We start from the raw sequence: 22,047 nt of genomic DNA, 5'->3' as shown, positions 1-22,047 counted from the left end.
ATGAAGTGGTTCAGAGGGTACGAAGAGAAGGTGGCGATGAGTGGGGTGGTGGGGATGCCCTACTATGTGGCACCGGAAGTGTTGATGGGGAGAGAGTATAGCGAGAAGGTGGACGTGTGGAGTGCCGGGGTGATTCTGTACATAATGCACGCCTTTCTAGGGCCATACTCCAGCGGAAACTTTCTTGCGTTGAACTCATTGAAAACTTGGCAGAAGGCGAAACTAACTTAGAACTAGTAATACTTTGTCATTTAATTCGTTTTTCTTCTGAGTAATTTCTGAACGTTGTTCCATTGACTACTACACCATCTATATTGTCTCCTTCCTTCAATATTCCTCCCATTCAGTAGTTATTTCTTTGTAAGCAAATGCAACACATCTCAGGCTCTTACATGTAAAGCTTTTATCTCTCCACTTTTGACATTACTTTCCAGTGCGTTTCAACTCCCTTCCCATGATTCTTCATCACTTCTTTTCTTTTGTGAGTTAAAAGCTTTGACTTGGGTTTCCGTTTTGCTTCTGGAATAAACCCCCAGATGCCTCCACAGTTGGAAAAAATGGAAATGAATATTCCTCCACAGTTTCCTCAACAACAAGCTGGAAAGTTTAGTAGTATTCAGAAAACGTACGGTAAAGTAAACTCACCTAGAAACTTATGAAGAATTAAGGCTTGATGGATCACTCACCTAGAAACTTATGAAGAATTAAGGCATGATGGATCACCTGGTCCAGATCACATCCCAGCATGCCTCCCCAATCACAGCCTCTATCATCATTCCCACCAACTCCAATTAACTATTATCCTAATTCCTATACTTCCAACCGCCAATGAATTCCCAGAGTCCTTAGGCAACAAGATTTTATAATCAGGTTAAAATCCATGGCTAAATCAACAACTGGACCAATGATGAGCAGAACGGAATTCACGATATCACTGGCTTTGGTTTTGCTGCCAATGAACTCCTTGTAACAGGAGACACATAGAGGATTTCTGGAGACAACCGGTTCAGATGAGAGGAGAGGGGAAAAGGGCGGAGCTCGTCCCATCGCTGCTTCTAGACGCCACCAACCACCGCTGTCCACTGCTATTGTCGGATCTGTTCACGCTGGACTAGAGGACGCCAAGGAGTCGTCAAATCTGCATTGCTGCTGGCGCCGTGCTACCATTAACAAGGAAGAGGGGGCGAAGATGAATAGAGAAGCATGAGAAGGGATGGGAGCTGCCATCGTCGCTGGCTACTTGCTTCGCCGGAAAGGAACGCCCGACAACGAGAGAGAAAGAGAGCAAAAGGGATGAGAGAGGCGAAGGCTACGGTGGTGTCAGTTTTTTTTTTTAATAAAAATTAAAAAATACTTACATGTCAATACTACCGGCTCCATGTCATCAGGTTTACCTGCAAACCTGTAAAAAATGCTAGACGTCAAAAAATTTTTGGTTTGTGCATCGAATCGGCAATTTTGAAAGGTCAAGGTGCGGCATGACAAATCGCTATTGATTCAGGGTGCGGAATGACACTTGAGCCAATAATATATGATAGTTCAGTCTATTGTATTTTTTGTGTTGCAAAGTTAAAAATGTTTTTACTTTAAAAAAAGAAAAATCTTTTATATTTAGAGGGGTACGTTAAAATAGTTACATTGAAGGACGAGGAGTGTATTTAGTTGAATTGTTAATGTCGGGTACAAAAATGATCAAAATACTTAAAATATAAGGTTAAATTAACCATATAAAATTTACTGCTTAATGATATTAATTATAGGGGTAGATACATACATATTAGTCCGGCACCAATAATGTAGGTACGAAAGCTGATGATCTCTCTCTCTGGCAGATATATTGCATTTGGAACCCAAACTAGTTAGTCAAGATCATAGCTAGTGGGTCGATCTTACAAGGACCTAGATTCCTGACCTCATGTTAATGTCGAGAGCTCGGGATACAACTCAATCTGTTGATTAAATTTAAAGTTATTATGTTTTACTGACAGTTACAGTTGTAGTAAAGTGTACTGTTCGATTCTTATAAAGGGGAAGTATAATTGATAGACTTTGATCGGTGTACAGACACGAACTTTGAAAACTTTATAAAAAGTTATTGAAACATATCTCATAATTTATCTTTTCGATTAAAATTTTGGGGAGAAAAAACAAGAACTATTAGGGTTGGAATATAATTCAATTGTGTGAGAGGATGGTCATGGTCTGCGCATATATGCAAATAATGCACATATGGTTAGCTGGTGCCACACGCCCACACCCTTCAATTCCTTGTCGTTAGGGCAGCGATTTGATTCCTTTGCCATGGGGGAATGCATTATTTTGTTCCCTTTTCCCACTACACTTACCTTTTAATTTGTCAGACTTCTGGTGAAAATATAAGGGTGTTTGGTAAATAGCTGCTAGCTGATTGGATAGTAAGTTTAATTAGTTGATAGCATTAGTTGATGGGAGAAAAGTGTTTGGTAAATTAGCTGTTTAGCTGATTACATGTAAAAATACTTTTTCAAAAAGCTGATTTTTGAATTTTAATATTTTGGAACAATAAGCTGTTATAAAAAGCTAATCAATCAATCACTCATCTTGATTGTTTAACCAAGTCAAACAGGACCAAAATTAACTGATAAGCTAACTATGTTACCAAACAGGGTCATATAGTGCGTTTATTAACTTAGGATTTTTTTTTAATTTAAAAATGGTTGAAAGAAACTCGTGTCATCTTACCACATTTCTATAAGTATGTTTACTTATCCATTTAGAAAACAAAAAATATGAATAATCTATTAGCAGAACCCTTTTTTTTTTCTTTCTTTTTTTAATATACGTCTACCCAGAATAATCTGATCGATTTAACATAAGATTGAGACCAGACAGATATCTGGAAACATGAACATACAAGAATTATGATAGGGAGATCGAATTAATTAGTGTGGACATGAACCTCATCAGCTCCATATGTTTTAATGCTTTAATTTTGCATATGTTTGGGAATCTTTTTCATTATTGGTGATCATTCATTTCTGGCCTCTAACTTAGCCTATATATGCTGTAGAGGGATCCAGATGAGATGTAAATGTTATCATCTCAGCTAGGTTCAATCACTTGTCTTCACCTCCATCCATCACTTCAATCCATTTGACAAGAAATCACTTGGAATTTTGCTACATAGCCCCATCTTGTAAATTTAATTTACCTCCTAGTATTTACTTCCAAATGTATGTATAGTGTTTGATTGATTAGTTTATCCGAAACCTTCACTTGTTATTAGTACCTAAAATGGTACGGATTAATATGACTTCTTTAGTAGGATTCGAACCGGCACACTACATCTGCTAACAAAACAAGATAAGCTATTACGCAAGTATAAAGAAATAAAATTGTACATTTGTTATTAGCTATGACTTTTAACATAATAGTAAGCATTTAATCCTGACACACTACTGGAAATTATGGAATTTCCGACCACCTGAAAAAGATCTTAAATTAAGTCGAAAGTCTTGTTTCGATCACTTTTGGTATCCGAAAAAACCTTTATTGCTGTTTCTGACCACCTTTACTTTCAATTTGATTTAAGATTACTTTCAGGTGGTCGGAAATTCAATAATTTCCACTAGTGACATGGTCAACCAATGTGTGCCGTGGCTAAATGAATTCTTTTTAAGCTCATAGTGAGATAGCCAAATTCATGGACAATCTAAGGGTGTGTTTGGTTGGTGGGTTTTGCCCATAGGAATGAGTATGAAAGTGATTGTTGTTGTTTGGTTGATAGGTTTTTAGAACACCACTATGGGTTTCGAATACCCCATCAATTGAAAAACCCATACCCAAATAATATAAGGGTTTCATTCCCTTATTCATTCCCAAGCACTACTATTAGTAACCATTCCCATTCCACCCTACTACCAAACATATTAAATACTTTCACCAAAACCCATTACCATTACCAAGTATTTGATACCGATTCCGATTCCAATTCCTACGTGCGAACCAAACACACCCTAAATTCTAAAGAGTTTTATTGAGGTGAACATTAAAATTAAAGATAAATTTATGATATTTATGTTAGCAATTTTAGATTTTTCACAATTAAGCCACCTTTGAGTATAATTTAGGAGCTAGGCTCTTTCTATTATATTCCTGATGTAGTTTGGTAGGGAAGGGTTAGTGCAAAACTTGTATATATACTATCATTATTAACAAAGGGGTGGAAAGACAAGCTGCAGTGAGGAGACAAGATCTAGTGACTAGATTTTGGCAACATTATATTTTTTGTGCAAACTCCTTTCAATCACAGCCAGTTACTTTAAGTTTAAAGTTTCTTGTCACCCCCTTCTTAATTGAGTCCGTCACACAAAATCTACTTAATGCAATTTTTATCTCTCATGTAATGTGCAGACTATTACACAAAAGTGACATTTACCTTATCTCAAAAGGTTAAATCCCTAACCTCAAGGGTCCCCCACACCCCGACCCGGTAGAGTATTTGTGAGCCTTCTTCTCTCAAAAGGTTGATTCCCCAACCTCAAGAGTCCCCCCACACCCTGGCACGGACTCAACAGACAGGGCCAAATAACGAGGCGTACAAGGGATCTGCCCACTTTAATTTGGGCATAATCTCCACACTGTCGCTACTGAAGTTCGAACTTTGGCATCTTCTCTCAAATACTGCATACTGAACCAATGAACTAAATCCATACGGGCAAAGTGAAATTTTCCTAATATAATGAGTACACAATCTCCAACAGTGATAGTAAATTTTTCTCGTTACTTTAAAAAAAAAAAAGAAAAAAAAAAGAAAAGAGAAACGGAGTGTGGTACAACTATATACATAATACATTAATATCTGATTATCATCAATAGCTTCTTGATATTTGAAAATGAAATCTGTTGGTATATAAAGATTGTCCCAAACCTGGGAAAGCAGCATCATGAAGCTGCATTACTATAGACATTTCCTGATTATTGGACCCATCTCACTATGAGAATTGAATTTCCATCAATTTTTTGGAAAAAAAAAAATGCTCCAGGGTGGCTCCCCCTTGTCTTTAATTTGCTGAGTCAGTGCCACTGTTTTTTGTTTGTTTCTTTAATTTTTTAAAATTTAATTGGAGGATCTTTTCTTAAATGCAATGTACTGGCATGCTAATCTAATGTATGCTTGATATAAAAGAGAAGATTTTGTTCCAGTCTCTTTAATTTCTCTTTTATGTATATATATTCGGGTGTCAGCCAAGCACCTTGTGCTCAGATGCACCTCTATGGCTCCCCTTGAGGAAAGGTCACAGAATCGAACTCCGATGGTGGGGTATTGACTCTTTGGACTGTAGTAGTTGAGAAAGTATAAAACATATACTACTTTGTAATAGAGTCAATAATATTCAAAATACATAAATAAATAAATAAATATATATATATATATATATATATATACATATATATATATATAATCGGTACCTTGTAATAGAGTGAATAGTACTAAAAATTAAAAAAAAAAAAATCAGGTGTAATGAACTAAAGCAAGTCCTCGATCTAGAATAATTAATGACTCTAAAGTAAAGAAAAAAAATGCAATAGTTATTTGGTAAATATCACAAACTTTTAAGTGTTAAAAGTTCTATTTATCACGATCAACTTGTAACTTGCTTGGAAACCAATTGTTAAGATCAAACGCTTACCACTACACCAAAAGTTATAGTTAGTAGTAGTGGATGAGCAATTTTATTTCACTACAAGAAAAATACATATAGACAACAGTTAAAAACCCTTATTGTCTTTTAGGTAAAAAATATATACATATATATATTGTTAAAGTCGGCGTTGTTGTAAGTCTCGTTCAGAAATAATGATTTTTAACCGTTGTATTATATATCAAACACAACAGTTAAAAATAGTTGTATATAAATTGTTGTTGAAGTCAGTGTTGTTGTAAGTCTCGCTCAAAAACAACCGTTGTCTTATATATCAAAGACAACAGTTAAAAAACGTTGTCTTTACACTATTGTTGAAATCGATGCTGTTGTAGATCCAGTTCAAAGACAACGGTTTAAAACCATTGTCTTATATATCAAAAACAATGATTGAAAATTGTAGTCTTTCGACTGTCGTTGAAGCCGCTGTAACCGTTGTCTTTGTTCATAACGACAACCGTTTAAAATGTTGTCTTTAACGTTGAAAACTATTGTTGATTTTGTATTTTTGAAGATCTCGGCGTAAAGACATTGGTTTTTTAATTGTTGCATTTTTGCTAAAGACAACAGTTTTTTCCATTGTCGTATATATGTTATCTTTAATTTGTTGGTATTTATTATTATAACAACAATTTTAAACTGTTGTTATTGTAATCAATAACAACGGTTGTTCACAGTCCGTTGTCTTTTAACATGTTTTCATTTGAAGCATAATATGCAACAATAACAGTTTATCCAAACACTATAGATATAAAATTGTTGTTGTAGAAGTGTTATGTATTCAAAATGTGCTTAAAGACAATACACCAATGACAACGGATAAATAAATCAAAACTGTTGTCCTTTAAAAAATGCACAACAATAATGGACTTTTAAAACCATTATTGTAGAGTGCTGTGTATTTAAAATGCGCTTAAAGACAACACGAATACAATAGATTATATAAAACCGTGTAAAAAAAATACACACACAAAGGCAATGGATTTTTAAAACCGTTGTAGTAGAAATGTTGTCTTTTACATAAAAGACAATACTTTTATAAAAACTCGCTGTCTTTGTATTATTGTCTATATGTATTTTTTTTTTTTTTTTTTTTTTTTGTAATGTAGTGTTCCCTTATACTTATTTAGGAGTTAACATTACATTGCAATAGTAGGATGTTAAACTCGACCATCAATGTTGCTGCTCAACAGCCTTCTAGGCATTCCTAAATAATAAATGCATATTTCCTGTTTTTAGATGTTTTTTAGGGGAATAGAAATGAATTTTCTTCATGACTGAAAGAATACAACTTACGGCTGATTGATTTTCTATTTTAGATAATTTTCCACGATTGTATGCTCCCACAACAGTCTGTACTGGTAAAGCTTGACCATATTTCTTGTAACTATTTTTTTTCACAAAGAAATTTACAATTATTATCCGATGATGATGTGCACTGAATAAATTCTACTCTTGTATAACAATTTACAAATTACACAAAAAAACTCTACATGTGTGACGAGCTCGATGGGAGGGTGTTGGATATTTCTTGTAACTTTTGGTTCTTGTTTTGATGTTATTTTTCCCTAAAATTCATGAAGAAACAAAGAAAAAGAAAAGGAGAATGAAACTTATGTGAGGAACAATAGGGAATTAACTGTGGAGTAACAAAATATAAGCCTATGCTGTTGATGATTGATGATGATGTTCAATTCGATCTTGTGTGTAGTTAAAACAAACGTATAGATCTAGAATTTCTACTTTTAGGTGTGTGAAAATTTTGAAAAATAAAAACAAAACGTATTTTTTGCAATAGTTGAAGAAATCAACAATCTCATAAAGGAGTAGGAAAAAATAATAATAACTGCTATAAAAAGAGGGAGCAAAACTAAACCAAATACCAACCAAAATATGGTGGATTTGGTTACCATTCAATTATTCACTACTACCACATCACATCACAACACCTTAGATTTAATTAATTGATAATTTTCACAATAATAACCAATCAATCAAAAAATTGTTCCGTCTCAACTAAAAGCATAAGCGTTGTTCCATCTTAATTAAAAATATGTGTATATATATATATATATATATATATATATATATATATATATATATATATATATATATATATATATAGAGAGAGAGAGAGAGAGAGAGAAAAGGTTCAGGGGAGAACAAGCTACTAAGTAAAAAATGAAGACAAATCTAATTTATCCATTTAGGTAGATCAACGTACGGTTGGGGTTGTTGAATGATAAGGAAAAAGTGCAGGGTTAATTTTATAAATATTATAAATTTGAAAATTTGTAATAATTATAAAATTGACTACATATTTTTTTTTATTAAAATCTTCAACCATTGATGAACCTTGTTGGGCGGTTGAGATCAGTCTTCACTTTTTATATGAGGAGTTATTCACATTTGACCCAATTGTTATATCATGATCCAGGGTCTACCTTGTATTGTGTACCTTAATTAAAAAATTATGTGTCCGCACAGACACATAATATATGCTAACTGCATATATAATTTAAATATCATTTTGGATCAGGGTCCACCTTATGGACACTGGTCCATGGTATAATTTGCCTTTTAACACACCCCCTATATATATTATCTAAAAACATAATAAGTGTGAATGAATGTTATACCTTTCATTTATGTCCATTTTTTCTGTTAAGTTTTTTTTATACATTATGCTATAAAGGTTGTACTTTATAATATTTTGGACAAATATATTTCTACCGTTATAACTTCCGTTATCTTTTCCACTATTGTTACTATGTACCTACACCCAACATATATTTTCTTATCTTCTTCAATAATAATAATATTTATACATTATAATTTGGAGTTATTTTATACAATATAAATATCAAATGTATAAAAATGTTTACATTATTATTATTATTATTATTATTATTATTATTATTATTATTATTATTATTATTATTATTATTATTGTTTATATAATTTAAATATCAAAAATCTTAATATAAAATAATAATATTAGACACCTAATTTTTGCGCATCGCGCATAAGAAAATACTAGTGCTAAACATACGTCCGAATGTGTGTAGGCCATTTACTTTTTGATTGGTTGCAAACATGTAAACCATGACATTTTGTCAGAGTTTGAGTCCAATACTAAATTGAATGATACATTAAAACACTTATAATTCTTTACAAGATCGCCTATCATCGGATTTCGATCATATAACCATCCGATTCATTTTTATAATAACAGAAGTGTTATCACACTACATACTACATAGTAGTTGGTGTAATCAAGTATCAATAACAGCAATAAGATACAAATTTAAATTATTTTATTACGAAACATATATAATTTATCACTAAATTACACTTCACTATCAATCTATGATAATGACATTGGATCAATGAATCCGACATATTAGCTTCCGTCCATGTACGTTTCACATGAAGAAAAACGTGAATTGTCAACAAAAGCCAGCCACCCTTGCCTACCTTTTTTTTCTCTCATGTTCAAATTCATGTCCCTTTTTGTCAATATATAGACAACATATACACATTTTATGTTGCAACTTTTAAACAAACTAACCCCATTTTGATTAATATACTTTTCCCCTCGATACAATGGACCCAATGGTTCAATTATAATACTTCAAGAGTTCAAGGAGAAGAATACGCCTATATTACATAGATCATATTATACTCTCTTTTTCATCAGATGACACGGAGATTCAAATCTATTGACTCTAATACTAAATTAAAACAAGTGTTCCATCTCAATTAAAAAGTTAAGTTGATAGTTGGACTGTACATTTATGTTTATATATTTTATGCTTAACAAATTTTTAATTAATCAGTAATAGTCAAGTACACTACTTCTAAATAAACATCCCAAATGAGAGATCACATGTTCGAATTCAGTGGGGACATTGACTCTTTGTGTATGTATAAACAGATACTACATTGTAATAGAGTTAGTATAGTAGTACTCAAAAAAATATAAATATGATACTTTGAATTAAAGTTGACAAATATAATTATATGAAACTGTTTTTTTTTTTTGAGTACTACTGACTTCGTTACAATGCAGATAACTATACAAAAACAAATTGCGAATGTCTAGACGAAGGAGTCAACAAGATCAGAAAACAACAAGGGTTTTATGCCGTTTTGTGAAGTATCATACATATACAGTTTATAAATAAGAGGTCAGCACAGGTTTAGCTCACTGGTTCAGTAGACAGTATTTTAGAGAAGAGGTAAGGTTTGAACCTCGGCAACGGCAGTGCGGGGATTATGCTCAAAGTGAACAAATCCCTTATGTGCACCGACATTATTAATTTAGTCCTGTCTACTAAGCCATTGAGTCACCGTAATTTATATAATTTCAAATACTCTGTCAGGTCGGGATACGGGATTCATTAGCGTACCAATAAGGAGAAGAAGTTTATAAATAAGAGATAATTAATTTATAATTATCCACCAGAACTATGTGGTCTAATGGTATCCGGGTTGGACTTTCATTTGGAAGGTTGTAAGTTCGAGCCTCAGTGGAGGCGTTATTGGCTCTTTGTGTTTTTAGTAGGTTGAGAAAGTATATGAACAGATACTACAATGTAATAGAGCTAGTAGCATTCAAAAAAAAAAAAAAAAAAAATTTATAATTATCCAATTCGCACATTGATTCGCTTTTATCTACTTCGAGAGAATAGTCCATTAGCTCCAGTTTTGGGTAATAATAGTGAAAAGCATATAGCCACTAGCTAGTGTACAAATTTACACCAAACTAGCTAGTGTACAAATGTACACTAATCATTAAACGCGTTTAGTGTGAATTAATTGTACTTAATCAACAGGAAAATCATCTCTGGGGCCCTCCATATCACCCAAAAAAAGTGTGTTTATTTTAATTATTTTATTTATTTATTAAACTAATATATGAGTAGGAGTACTTGTCCCCCGGCCTAGCATTTATTTTGCTAAAAAAAATTTTTTTTTTTAAAAAATCACTGTTGTAATTGTATTATAGATATCTCTAAATTTTTAACGAGATGGCATATTTAATGTTATGTTTGAGTTTTAACCTTAAAAATCAAATCCATCACGTCCTATAATTCACTAGAAACTTAAGAATTAAATTTACGCCAGATATAGTAACCTGTTTTATACTAATTGTCAAAATTAAATGTTTAACATTACATAAAAATTTATAATTAGTACGTAGCAAAAATATAACTTTAATTATATTCTTTATACGTAGCGGTTACTATCATGTTTTGATGATTAGACTTGACCTTTTAGACATCCGTCCAACCATATTTACTACTGAGAATCTAAAAATATTATTTTTCATAAAAAAGTACTTCGTATATGATTTTTGTAAATATGCATAAGAGTTAATTCCACCATAGGTCCCTTGTCTTTGGTGACAATTTCCAATTTAGTCCCAGACTATCGTTTTTGTCATTTAACATCCCAGACTATTATTTTTTGGACACTTTTAATCCTTCTCATGACTTTTTCTATTTTTAGTAAGGGCATTTTTGTCTCTTCATATTTTTCCTTTGTTATTTTTTCAGTTTCAACCAGTTTTATTGGTTTAGGACTTTACTAAAAACCGGTTGAAAAATATGGTTACTAAAAACTAGAGGTTACTTAAAGTTCTAAACCAATTAAACCGGTTGAAATAAAAAAAAAATAACAAAAGAAAAATATTAAAAAAAAAAAAACAAAAATACCCTTACAAAAAATAAAAAAAAAGTCATGAGAAGGATTAAAAGTGTCCAAAAAATAATAGTCTTGGATGTTAAATGACAAAATCGATAGTCTGGAACTAAATTTAAAATTATCACAAAAAAATAATGAACCTATAGTGAAATTAACTCATATATGCATAATATATGTCATGATGACCTAGGTAGGGTTTTCATGCATGCATGTCTGTAACTATAGTCATGGATAATTGTCAACATACAGTACGCTGTACACTTACACAGGACATAAACTACAGCTGCTGGGATAAATAATTAATTAGAAGTAAAGCATAAAATTCCTGTAATTAAGTAATTAAATTTCAAAAAGTTAACAAAGACAAAGACATCTTAGTATGCTTAAGAATAATTAATACTTTTAAAACAGAGTGATGTTGGCTGCATTAATTTTTTTATTGGTTATATTGTAAATTAGTACAAAGGTTGTTTCTAGATTCGTATCAGATCAATAGCAGTCTCCATCTCCTAATCTCTGCTTAATTAATCACTACTAATCTTTATTTAATTAGCAGCCTCCATTCACCATTTCAAAAAATAATTAATTTTTATTATTAAATTAACAACTAAAAGATAAGAAGTAGAAGAAGGGTTCAAAGTCTTCTCCTAAAATATTAATAAAGTTGCTTGCTTATAAGTCACGAGAATCATCAAATCAAACACTTATTTTTACACCAAAAATTATAGCTAGTAACGAAATGAGTAATTTTATTTCTTTATACTTGTGTAGTAGTACAGTTAACACCACGTCCCTAACAATATAATTAGTATGATTGTTAATTAACAAACATTTCAATAGTAGAATGCAGGATTTAACCACATCTAGACCTTTGCCGAACAATTAGCGCAATTGTTGACGAATGCTTAGATGGTAGGATGTTGGACTTAGCACGCTCCACGCTTCCGATCAACAATTAGCACAATTGTTGACAATTTAGATGACCAAATCTAGTGTCCTTCATTTAAACATAGCGTTGGTTACTATATAAGTGTTGGGTGGCGAGTTAAAAGGTCGAGTCAAACGTCATGTCATCCAAACGTGACATTAATTAACATCTGCTACGCAATTATAAGGAAATAAAGTTAAAGTTATAAGAAAATCTAGTGTCCTTCAGCTATAACTTTTGACGTAGTGATATGATTAGTGGATTCGAGACTGTTGTGCAGTTGAGACTGATAGGTTTTGAAAGTGATTTTTAGGTAACGACTTGAAAGGTCGTCCGAGCGTAATATTTTGTCCTATAAAATTAAATAAAGTTGCACTTTTGTGTGTGGAATGGTTAGTGGATTTGTATATATACTAGGACTAGGAGTAGTAATTTAAAATGCAATCAAAATTCAAAATGAGATTAAATTAAAGCAAAAAAACAAAGAAAGAAAATGAAAAGAAGAACAAAATTAAAGCAGATTAATTAGGGCCCCATTAAATGTCTCCTGAGTGGACTGAAGGATGTGATCTTCAGCTTTTCTCTCCCACTGAACACACACTAATCATTCTCTCCCCCAAAAATACGTACAGTACTACTATACCCATCCATGAATTCTTCTTCTTCAACCACCCACGACGGAGCACCGCCGCCGCCGCCGCCCACCACCGCCGAGGGCTCCTCTCGCTCCGCCGATCAGCCGCCCCTGAGCCGCTACGAGTCGCAGAAGCGGCGCGACTGGAACACGTTCGGGCAGTACTTAAAGAACCAGCGGCCGCCGGTCTCCTTGTCCCACTGCAACTGCAACCACGTCCTGGAATTCCTCCGCTACCTCGACCAGTTCGGAAAAACTAAGGTTCACTTGCCCGGTTGCGTGTTCTTCGGGCAACCCGATCCCCCGGCCCCCTGCACGTGCCCTCTCAGGCAAGCGTGGGGCAGCCTCGACGCCTTGATTGGCCGGCTCCGGGCCGCCTATGAGGAAAACGGCGGCTCGCCGGAGAATAATCCGTTCGGGAACGGCGCGATTCGGGTTTATCTCCGGGAAGTCAAAGAATGTCAGGCCAAAGCACGAGGGATCCCTTACAAGAAGAAAAAGAAGCGGAAGTTAAATCCAGTTAGGGGAATTAACGATCACAATCATAACAGTACCTTGAAACAGTCCTCTTAATTAATCCAAGAAATATATGGTAAGTCCACTTCTTCTCACCGTTCATTCAATTATTATATTCCCAGAATTCATACTTTCTTCTTTAATTTGTCTCATCTCTACATATATGCTTGCTAGGTTAGGTTATAGGCTTAATTCACTGATTCAGTAGACAGTATTTGAGAGAAGAGACCAATATTTGAACCTCAGTAGCAGTGTCCGGATTATGTCCAAATTAAAGTGGGCAGATCCCTTGTGTACATCTGCTGAGTCATTGAGTCACAGTAATTTACGTCTTTCTAAATGTTTGTCGGGCCGAGGTTGGGAATTCAACCTTTTAAGAGAAGCTTAGGTTATATATGGTCGGAAATTTAGGTGATAAAAAAGAAACTACCTAACTTAGATCAAGTTACAATCTACCATTAACTATGTTACATTTACAGACAATTAACTATAGATATAGTCCATCAATCAACTATTTATAGCTATAACGTTCTAATATATATGTATTGGCTAAATTTTAGAAGGTTTAATTTAGTAGAATGAAGTGGTTCTTTAAGCTTTGATGATAAGAAGTATATAGGTTCATGTCTATGGGGATCGATATACATATATAAATATGTATACACAACAGCTTTTAGCAGCAATTAAGAAAAACCCTAATCATAGCTACCAACTAACATAAAACCCTAAATTCCATAGTGTTGTCTGGAGGACTATGAAGCTAAGAGACCAACCAGTCAACCACCAACATTGTACATCTCCAGATCTTAGAATAGAGATTTTCTTTAATTTATTATGATCTTTTTACTGTATGATGACGTCAAATTAATTAAACACTAATAATCATTCTTAATTAAATAAATAATTTGGGTTTTGTGTGTGTAGTGTGTGTAGTGTGTGTATATATATATATAGCTTTTGATGCCTCATCACTAGTCCCTTCTGGGCCTTCTAAGATTCGAAACGATTTTGTGCGCCCCATGGATGACCCCTATGTTGTATATATATATTATCATACTTTTAATGTCAATTATATGGAAATTTATGGTTTAAATTAAACCAAAAAAAATGATTAATTTTATTTTTGTCTTCTACTAAAAAAATATTTAGCTTAACGACGATCCCAAAACAATGTAATCACTGTTCATATGGTGTTTATAGAGGTGAACAAAAATAGTAACTTTCTATATATGTGTAGATATATATTGGGGAATTGTTGTATTAAATAATGCAGTATAGTACTAGTATGATAATCTGATCTAAAAAATAATAGAGTTATTCTCGATGGTAAAAAAAGTCGCCTAACATAACATAATTATCGACTGTCAAAGTTGTAAGGCTCAAATATAATCACTATTCAATTTGCAGTAGTATGTACAAATGAAGAACAAAAATAGGAACTTTCTTTTTGAGTTAATTATCTATATATGTATAGCACTATTGTGATCTAAAATAATGAAATTTTCTTCTTCTCCCTCCCCCTCTTTCTTTCAAGTGATTGGTACTAGTTTTTTATTTTTTTTTTTTAAACAACTACTAAGCATAGTTTAATTTGCTTAAAAGTAAAGTGTAACACTATATATCATACCATAAAAATCTTATGCACATAAAAAATGACAAGTGTTATTCTTGATGGTAAAAAAATCATTTAACATGACATTGTTGTGGGTATTAAGTAATTAGACAGCCTTATATTAGATAAACTTTGAGCAAATACCAATTTTGGTCCCACGAGTATTAGCAAAATGATGGGCTTGGACCTTTGGTCCACATGTTTAATTCCTACCAATTTTTATCCACGATTATTGTTTTAGTAGCAATTTTCATCCACGACTATTATTTTAGTACCAAAATTCATTATGTCGGTACCCCCTCCATTTAAGACATGCCGGAATCTAAAAATTTTAAGGGTATTTTTGTCCTTTTCAAATTAAGATCCCAATTTGAGCATGAATAAAGGGATTTAAGCCTTAAGATCGATCCCAATTCGCAGTTCTCCTCCTCATCCTTACGTGTAAGGATGAGGAGGAGAACTGCGAATTGGGATCGATCTTAAGGCTTAAATCCCTTTATTCATGCTCAAATTGGGATCTTAATTTGAAAAGGACGAAAATACCATTAATAATTTCATATTTAAGCATGTCTTAAACGAATGAGTGACCGGCGTGATGAATTTTGGCACTAAATTAAAACAATAGTCGTGAATAAAATTAGTACTAAAACAATAGTCGTGGATGAAAATTGATAGGAATTTAACATGTGAACCAAAACTGTCATTTTGCTAATACTCGTGAGATTAAAATTGGTATTTGCTCATTAAACTTTTTCATGTACATTAGAGTACCTATAATACAAGTCTATATATATGCACTTATTTTAATTAATGAACTTAATTGTGAGCATAAGTGGCATTGAGGAGTTCTTATATACAATGATCTTCATTAATTCTTTTTTTTTTCAATGACAAATAGTTCATTGAATTTGTTGAGTTTGTGCATTTAATTGAATGAAAAATATGTGCAATCACATCATCAAACAATTTGTAAGCAAAAGAAAAGTGTAATTTACATTTTTTACACGCATGTTACCATCAAGTTTTAGGTAATGATTAGTTAGTTGTCTACTTTTTTTTTTTTTTTTTTTTGAATGCTACTAGCTCTATTACATTGTAGTATCTGTTCATATACTTTCTCAACCTACTGAAACACAAAGAGCTAATAACGCCTCCACTGAGGCTCGAACTTACAACCTTCCAAATGGAAGTCCAACCCGGGTACCATTGGACCACATAGTCCTGGTAGTTAGTTGTCTACTTACTTGAAAATATTAATTATTTTTTAAGTTTAGACATAAACAAGAAAAAAAAAATTATTTGAAAAATTAAAGATTAAAAATATCAATAAGGGAGGGAGCCAACCCTAGTCGTTGCCTCCCCCTTCCTTTTCAAAAAAAGTAACCATCATGGTTGCTCTTTTCTAGATCTAGAGAGGAGCAATAGTGATTGCATATTTTGTTTGTGTGTATGTTTTGGGGGTGGGGGTGGGGTAGGGGGTGGGATTGGGGGTAGGGGTGAGGTAGGGGTGGGGTGGAGGAAGGGGGTTTACAGTGCTGATCGACATCGTGTCTCTAGTACAAATTCAAATTAATAAAGTGCAGAAAAAATGTTGACTTTGTACCTAAGCACAAACTCAAAGCCTCCATTATTCATTTTGGAGTGATACCGAGTATAAGAGTCATGAGTGTCGATCGACATCTTCAAATTTTTCGTATATATCAAACTACATTCTGCTGAATACTATGGCATACCAAATCATCAGTAATTATTGGAAAGAGTTTTTCGCACTTTTGGTCTCACGACTACAGTGGCATTATTAGGATTGATCCACGACTTTCAAACTTTGCAATCTCGATCCACGACTATTATTATTATTATATATATATATATATATATATATATATATATATATATATATATATATATATTTGCAAAAAAAAAAAAAATCCTTCTGGTCCATTTATCATCAATTTTTCACCGTAGTAAGAATCATTTCCGTCAAAAGCGGGCCGAAAATGGGCCGGAAAGACCATTTTTGCAAAGAAAACAATAGTCGTGGACCGAAATTACAAGATTTGAAAGTTGTAAATCAATATTGATAATGTCACTATTGTCGTGGGTTCAAAAGTGCAAAAAACTCTTATTGAAAAAACACAAGTTCCCTAAAAAAAAAAAAAGTCATTTGCATTTTCTTTTATTGTTTGATGATACAATTACACATATTTTTAGTTCAATGACTTAATTACACAATCTCAACAAGTTCCGTGACTTATTTAATAATGTTTCTAATGAAAAACAAAATGCATACATTCATGGAGTAACTTATTTTGTCTTTCTATTTTGTTAACATTTTATGATATCCTCTAAGATGTCGCAAAAAAATACTATGTCAAATCGGAATGTAGGGGACTTTTGAGATTCAAAATTCAACCTTTTGGGACAAGAAATGTTTAAAATGCTCATCATATTGAGAAACGTTTAGTTGAATTAATTAAGTGCAGTGAACCTAGTGTTTATTATTCACAATTTCAATTAACATAAGCTATAACTATGATGAAGATTTGTTATAAGCTGGGATCTTTTGTGTGCTCAGGCTTAGTTAGCCCAACTTGATAACACTCGTCTCTGCATGCCAAGTCAATTAGCAATCGTTATACCGTAGATGATGGTCTACCTTGTAAGGTGGATTAATAACATACACTATCATTTTTAGTGTATTAAATATTTATTTTAGTGTATGTCAATTATTATACCATGGATCAGGGTTCACATTGCATTGTAAATCATGATACAAAAATTATGTACTTTCAGTTAACACATTATGTACCTATAGTTAACAATTTTCTGTACATGTAAACAAATAACTTGATAATTGATGACACATAATATGATAGCTACATGTACAGAAACTATCAACTGCATGTACAGAATGTGTCAACTATATAGATACGGAATCTGAAGGTTATTTTTGGACCATGGTCTATAATGCAATGTAGACCCTGGTCCATGATATAATTTGCGGTTAATATATTACCTAAAATGAATATTCAGCATATATTAAAAATGAACAGCTATTAGTGATTCACCCTGTAATGTGAACCATATATGATTCATGGTATAATTTCCCATCAATTAGTATCTTATGTTTGAGATTATGATATAGATAAATAATAAATGTGTAATCCAACTATCAACTTAAACTTTTAATTAAAACATAATTGATCTTTTAATTTGATATCAAAGTACGCATTTACTCTGATCAAGCAATTACAGTTTAATTATGCTCTCGAGAGTCGAGGCAATTCTCTCGGGATTGAGATGCAACTATTTTTCTTAGTTCCCTTTTCTTTTTTTAGTATATACTTTAACTTATTTACCGTATCTGATCCATGAATTATGCTAACTCTGATTTGGATGAGACTCAAACTTGAGATCTTAGCTTTATTAATTATATTCATGTATCGAAAAATCTCCAAGAATTTACAGGGATATAATGTTCATTGCAGGTCAAGTAGGGAGTTCAATCTCTTGAGAAGTAAAGATGGAGAAGATAGAGGACACTGCAGCTTCTGGAAAAAATGAATCCCCATCTCAAAACTAGCTGCCTAGGAACTGTTATTTGTGTAGATTAAGGTAAGGAAAAAAGATTCTCAGGATATTAAGGAAAGAATGTCTGGGGTTGGAGACTTGGCATTTTCATCTTTGTTTTTGTTTTTTTGGGCCCCAAGCTTATGTATAATTGTATAAAATTGCACCAAAGTAGTTGTTGCTACTCTAGTCTATAGACATAATAAATACATATATGAAATTATATAATGCATGTATGTCTGTGTGTGTATTTATATACACATTTGATATACAGTATGCATGAATTGGAGTATATGCATTCATTTAATTAGGAATGACCAATTCACTATTGATATTTATCAATTTTTATTATCGTCTTTTAATTAGACCATAAATGGTCCTTTGATTATTGGCTTTTTTAAATTTTCTTTGTCGACTTTCAATTTGACCATAAATTGTCCATTGACTATTAATTTTGTTCCAAATTTGGTCCTCCAGTTAAATATCCATTTAATAAACATTAAATTTAAGGGTAATAATAATGTAAAAATTTGGTTCTTCACATTCTCATTAATGATAAACCCAATGCATTAAGTTTACTAATCCAATTTGTCTATCTCAACAACAAGCAAATTTTTACATTATTACCTTTAAATTTGATGTTTACTAAATGAATATTTAACTGGAGGATCAAATTTAGACCAAAATCAATAGTCAATGACCATTTATGGTTAAATTGAAAGTCAGAGATGAAAATTGATAAAGTTCAATAGTCAAGGGACCATTTATGGTCTAACTGAAAGTTGAGGATAAAAATTAGTAAATGTCAATAGTTAAGTAACAGTTCATGGAATTTACTCTTTGTCAATTATTCTGGCAACTATAGCAGTAATATAATAGTGAAGGATATGAAGATTGTCTAAAAATCTTTTTTTATTTTTTTATTTTTTATGAAATCAATTGTTTTTAACTAATCATAAATCTGGAATTTTTGAACAATGGACAAATGGTTTGAGGCTAGTGGTGATGGAGGGATTATAGCTTTAATTTAAGTTTATGAGAAATGGCATAATCATAGAGTTATGTGACACATTTCCCAAAAGATCTAATAATTTGAAAATTCAAGTTGGCTCAATTGAGAGGAAGGGTCACATAAGATAGAGCCTATGATCCTTGTTGGCTTGCTCTAGTGATGTCAAATTTATTTGTAGCTTATTTTGTGTTTGTGAGGTAAAGAATGTAATCTTGAATGTGTAATTTAGATCGATTTGCAGATAAATATATAAATAAATAAAGTAGGGAAATTTTGATCCCTACTCCGTCCCCCCCCCCCCCCCCCCCCCCCCCCTTAATTTTAACACTAAACTAGGTAGATTTCACGCGAATGATATACAAATGTAAATGAAATTATAACCCTTCGCACTAGTTGCAAACCACACCAGTTACATAGGTTACTTTAGTTATCTCCTTTAACCATCATTTGAATGGCTTTCTTCATCATGTTGCGGTCATTGCCTAATCTTTCACTCCAAGAGTTATCTACCAAGTTACCTTGAGCAAAAATCTCCAATCTTCTAACCACACACAAAGAGAAAGGTTTTGGCTTTAAAAGACAGTTAGACATAATTTAATTAGATGATTCTTTTAAACTTAGAATGCTTAAAATGAAACTTGAGAGTTTGATCATATTGCTTGTGTACTCAACCACTTTGCTCAACGACTACTTTTTAAGCTCCAAGATGACTATATTTATAGAGTGTACGTGTAGTAAATGTCAAAATTCAAAATCAACTTGAAAGTATCTATTGGTGCTCTTTGAGATGGTAGAAATGTATATTAAAATTTTAAACGAACAAATTTTTCTGTCTATTTAGGAGAGTCACAATTATGTTGTTGGACTACAATGTCTTTGCCAATCGTTATACCGTGCACCACGGTGCACATAGCAATGTGTGCTTCGCGCCTCCCAAAACGACGTTGTTTTGTTAAGGTGTGTGGGGAGTTAACATGACAGAGTGTATCTGTATTCTGGTATATAATTATGTACATTTTTTATACAATTATGTACATTCTTTTATACAATTATGTACATCCGAAACATGAAAATTTTTTTAAGAGTTAAAAATGTATGTGTATTATGTTAAGAGTTTATGTGTATTATGTTCAGAGTTTATGTGTATTATGTATTATGTTAGATTATGTGTATTATCTTTTCAAAAAAGAGTATGTGTATTCTGTTATACAATTATATATGTACATTTTGTTATACAATTATGCACATTCTGTTATGCAATTATGTACATTTTCAAAACATGAAATTTTTTTATAAGAAGTTAACAGTAGACACGGAAAGCGAAATTTCCCCCGAAAAAAATACAAAACGATGTCGTTTTGCACCAGGGTGCATAATGCAATGTGCACCCTGGTGCACGATATAAATTGCCGTCTTGGCAATTTTACCAATTTATATTATGGACCATGGTCCACATAGCATTATGGACCTTGGATCGAAACGATGAGGTACAAAATTTATACTCATAAGGTATAGAATTTCATAACACAAGACACATACACATAGTATATATTTACTTATTTTTTTCAAATCTAATTTAGGTACATAATTTGTGTTCATAGACACAGAATTTCCCAAGACAAGATACAGAAATTCATAACATAATACATAATTATTAATTTATTTCAGGTATAAAATTCATACTCTTAATGTACAAACTTTCATAACACAAAATAGAGTTAATAACCAAAATGGTCCCTCGACTATGTCGTAATTACCAATTTGGTCCTCAATTATCATTCTTACACGATTTAGTCCTCAACTATGTAAAATTTATCCAATTCGGTCCTTGGTTAAATTTTCTGTTTCTTGAACGTTAAAGTTGAGGGCAAAATTGTCCTTCTACTAGCTTTCTTCCTCCTCCCTATTAAACAACGCCAACCATGCCAATAGTAGTTCAGAATCACCCACTCCACCGGACCTTGCGAATTCATTGCCTCATCCCCGCGCCCCATGGTTCGCACGACGCTTGAAAGACTCTTAGGGACGAACGCAACAACCTGTTCTTCAGCTTTGGCTTTCAGAATGCCACTTTACTAGCAACATCCCGGGATTCACCGGAGAAGATGGAAGCGTTCCTCCATCGCCAGAGCCACTAGATGGTCAGTGAGAAAAAGGCACCCCAGTCAGAATATAATCGATCAATATACAATATACAATTTGCAGTCAGAATATAATCGATCAATATACAATATACAATTTGCAGGGAGATTCTTGAAACAGGAAAAGGGCGTTTAGAAGCATATTGCAGTGCCACCATCGGTTCTTCCGTTGATTGTTCATCAACCTTCCAAGTTTCCATTGGATTCACTGAAACACATATATACAGTATATATAAATATA

The 22,047-nt window shown here is 32.7% G+C and overlaps 2 protein-coding genes across 3 annotated transcripts; both read left to right on the top strand.

Annotated features, from left to right (window-relative positions):
- On the top strand, nt 1-1,207 carry LOC109166838 (serine/threonine-protein kinase gad8-like). Its single transcript, XM_019315718.1, has 3 exons — nt 1-137; nt 494-635; nt 974-1,207. Exons 1-3 carry the CDS (start codon nt 1-3, stop codon nt 1,205-1,207), a joined length of 513 nt encoding a protein of 170 aa, XP_019171263.1.
- An 11,623-nt stretch (nt 1,208-12,830) lies between these two features.
- On the top strand, nt 12,831-18,958 carry LOC109164792 (protein LIGHT-DEPENDENT SHORT HYPOCOTYLS 10-like). 2 transcript variants are annotated; one of them, XM_019313347.1, is made up of 2 exons: nt 12,831-13,547; nt 18,572-18,958. In XM_019313347.1, exon 1 carries the CDS (start codon nt 12,971-12,973, stop codon nt 13,526-13,528), a length of 558 nt encoding a protein of 185 aa, XP_019168892.1. In that variant the 5' UTR covers nt 12,831-12,970; the 3' UTR covers nt 13,529-13,547; nt 18,572-18,958. The 2 variants fall into 2 exon arrangements, with proteins under 2 accessions (XP_019168892.1, XP_019168887.1); XM_019313342.1 differs by having other exon boundaries at nt 12,834-13,544; nt 18,571-18,958.
- The last annotated feature ends 3,089 nt before the right edge of the window (nt 18,959-22,047 follow it).

The sequence above is a fragment of the Ipomoea nil genome, unplaced genomic scaffold (genome assembly GCF_001879475.1).
Source record: "Ipomoea nil cultivar Tokyo-kokei standard unplaced genomic scaffold, Asagao_1.1 scaffold0317, whole genome shotgun sequence".
Lineage (NCBI taxonomy): Eukaryota > Viridiplantae > Streptophyta > Magnoliopsida > Solanales > Convolvulaceae > Ipomoea > Ipomoea nil.
The sequence above is the reverse complement of the archived record's forward strand: the minus strand, read 5'-3'. Positions and strand labels throughout refer to the sequence as shown.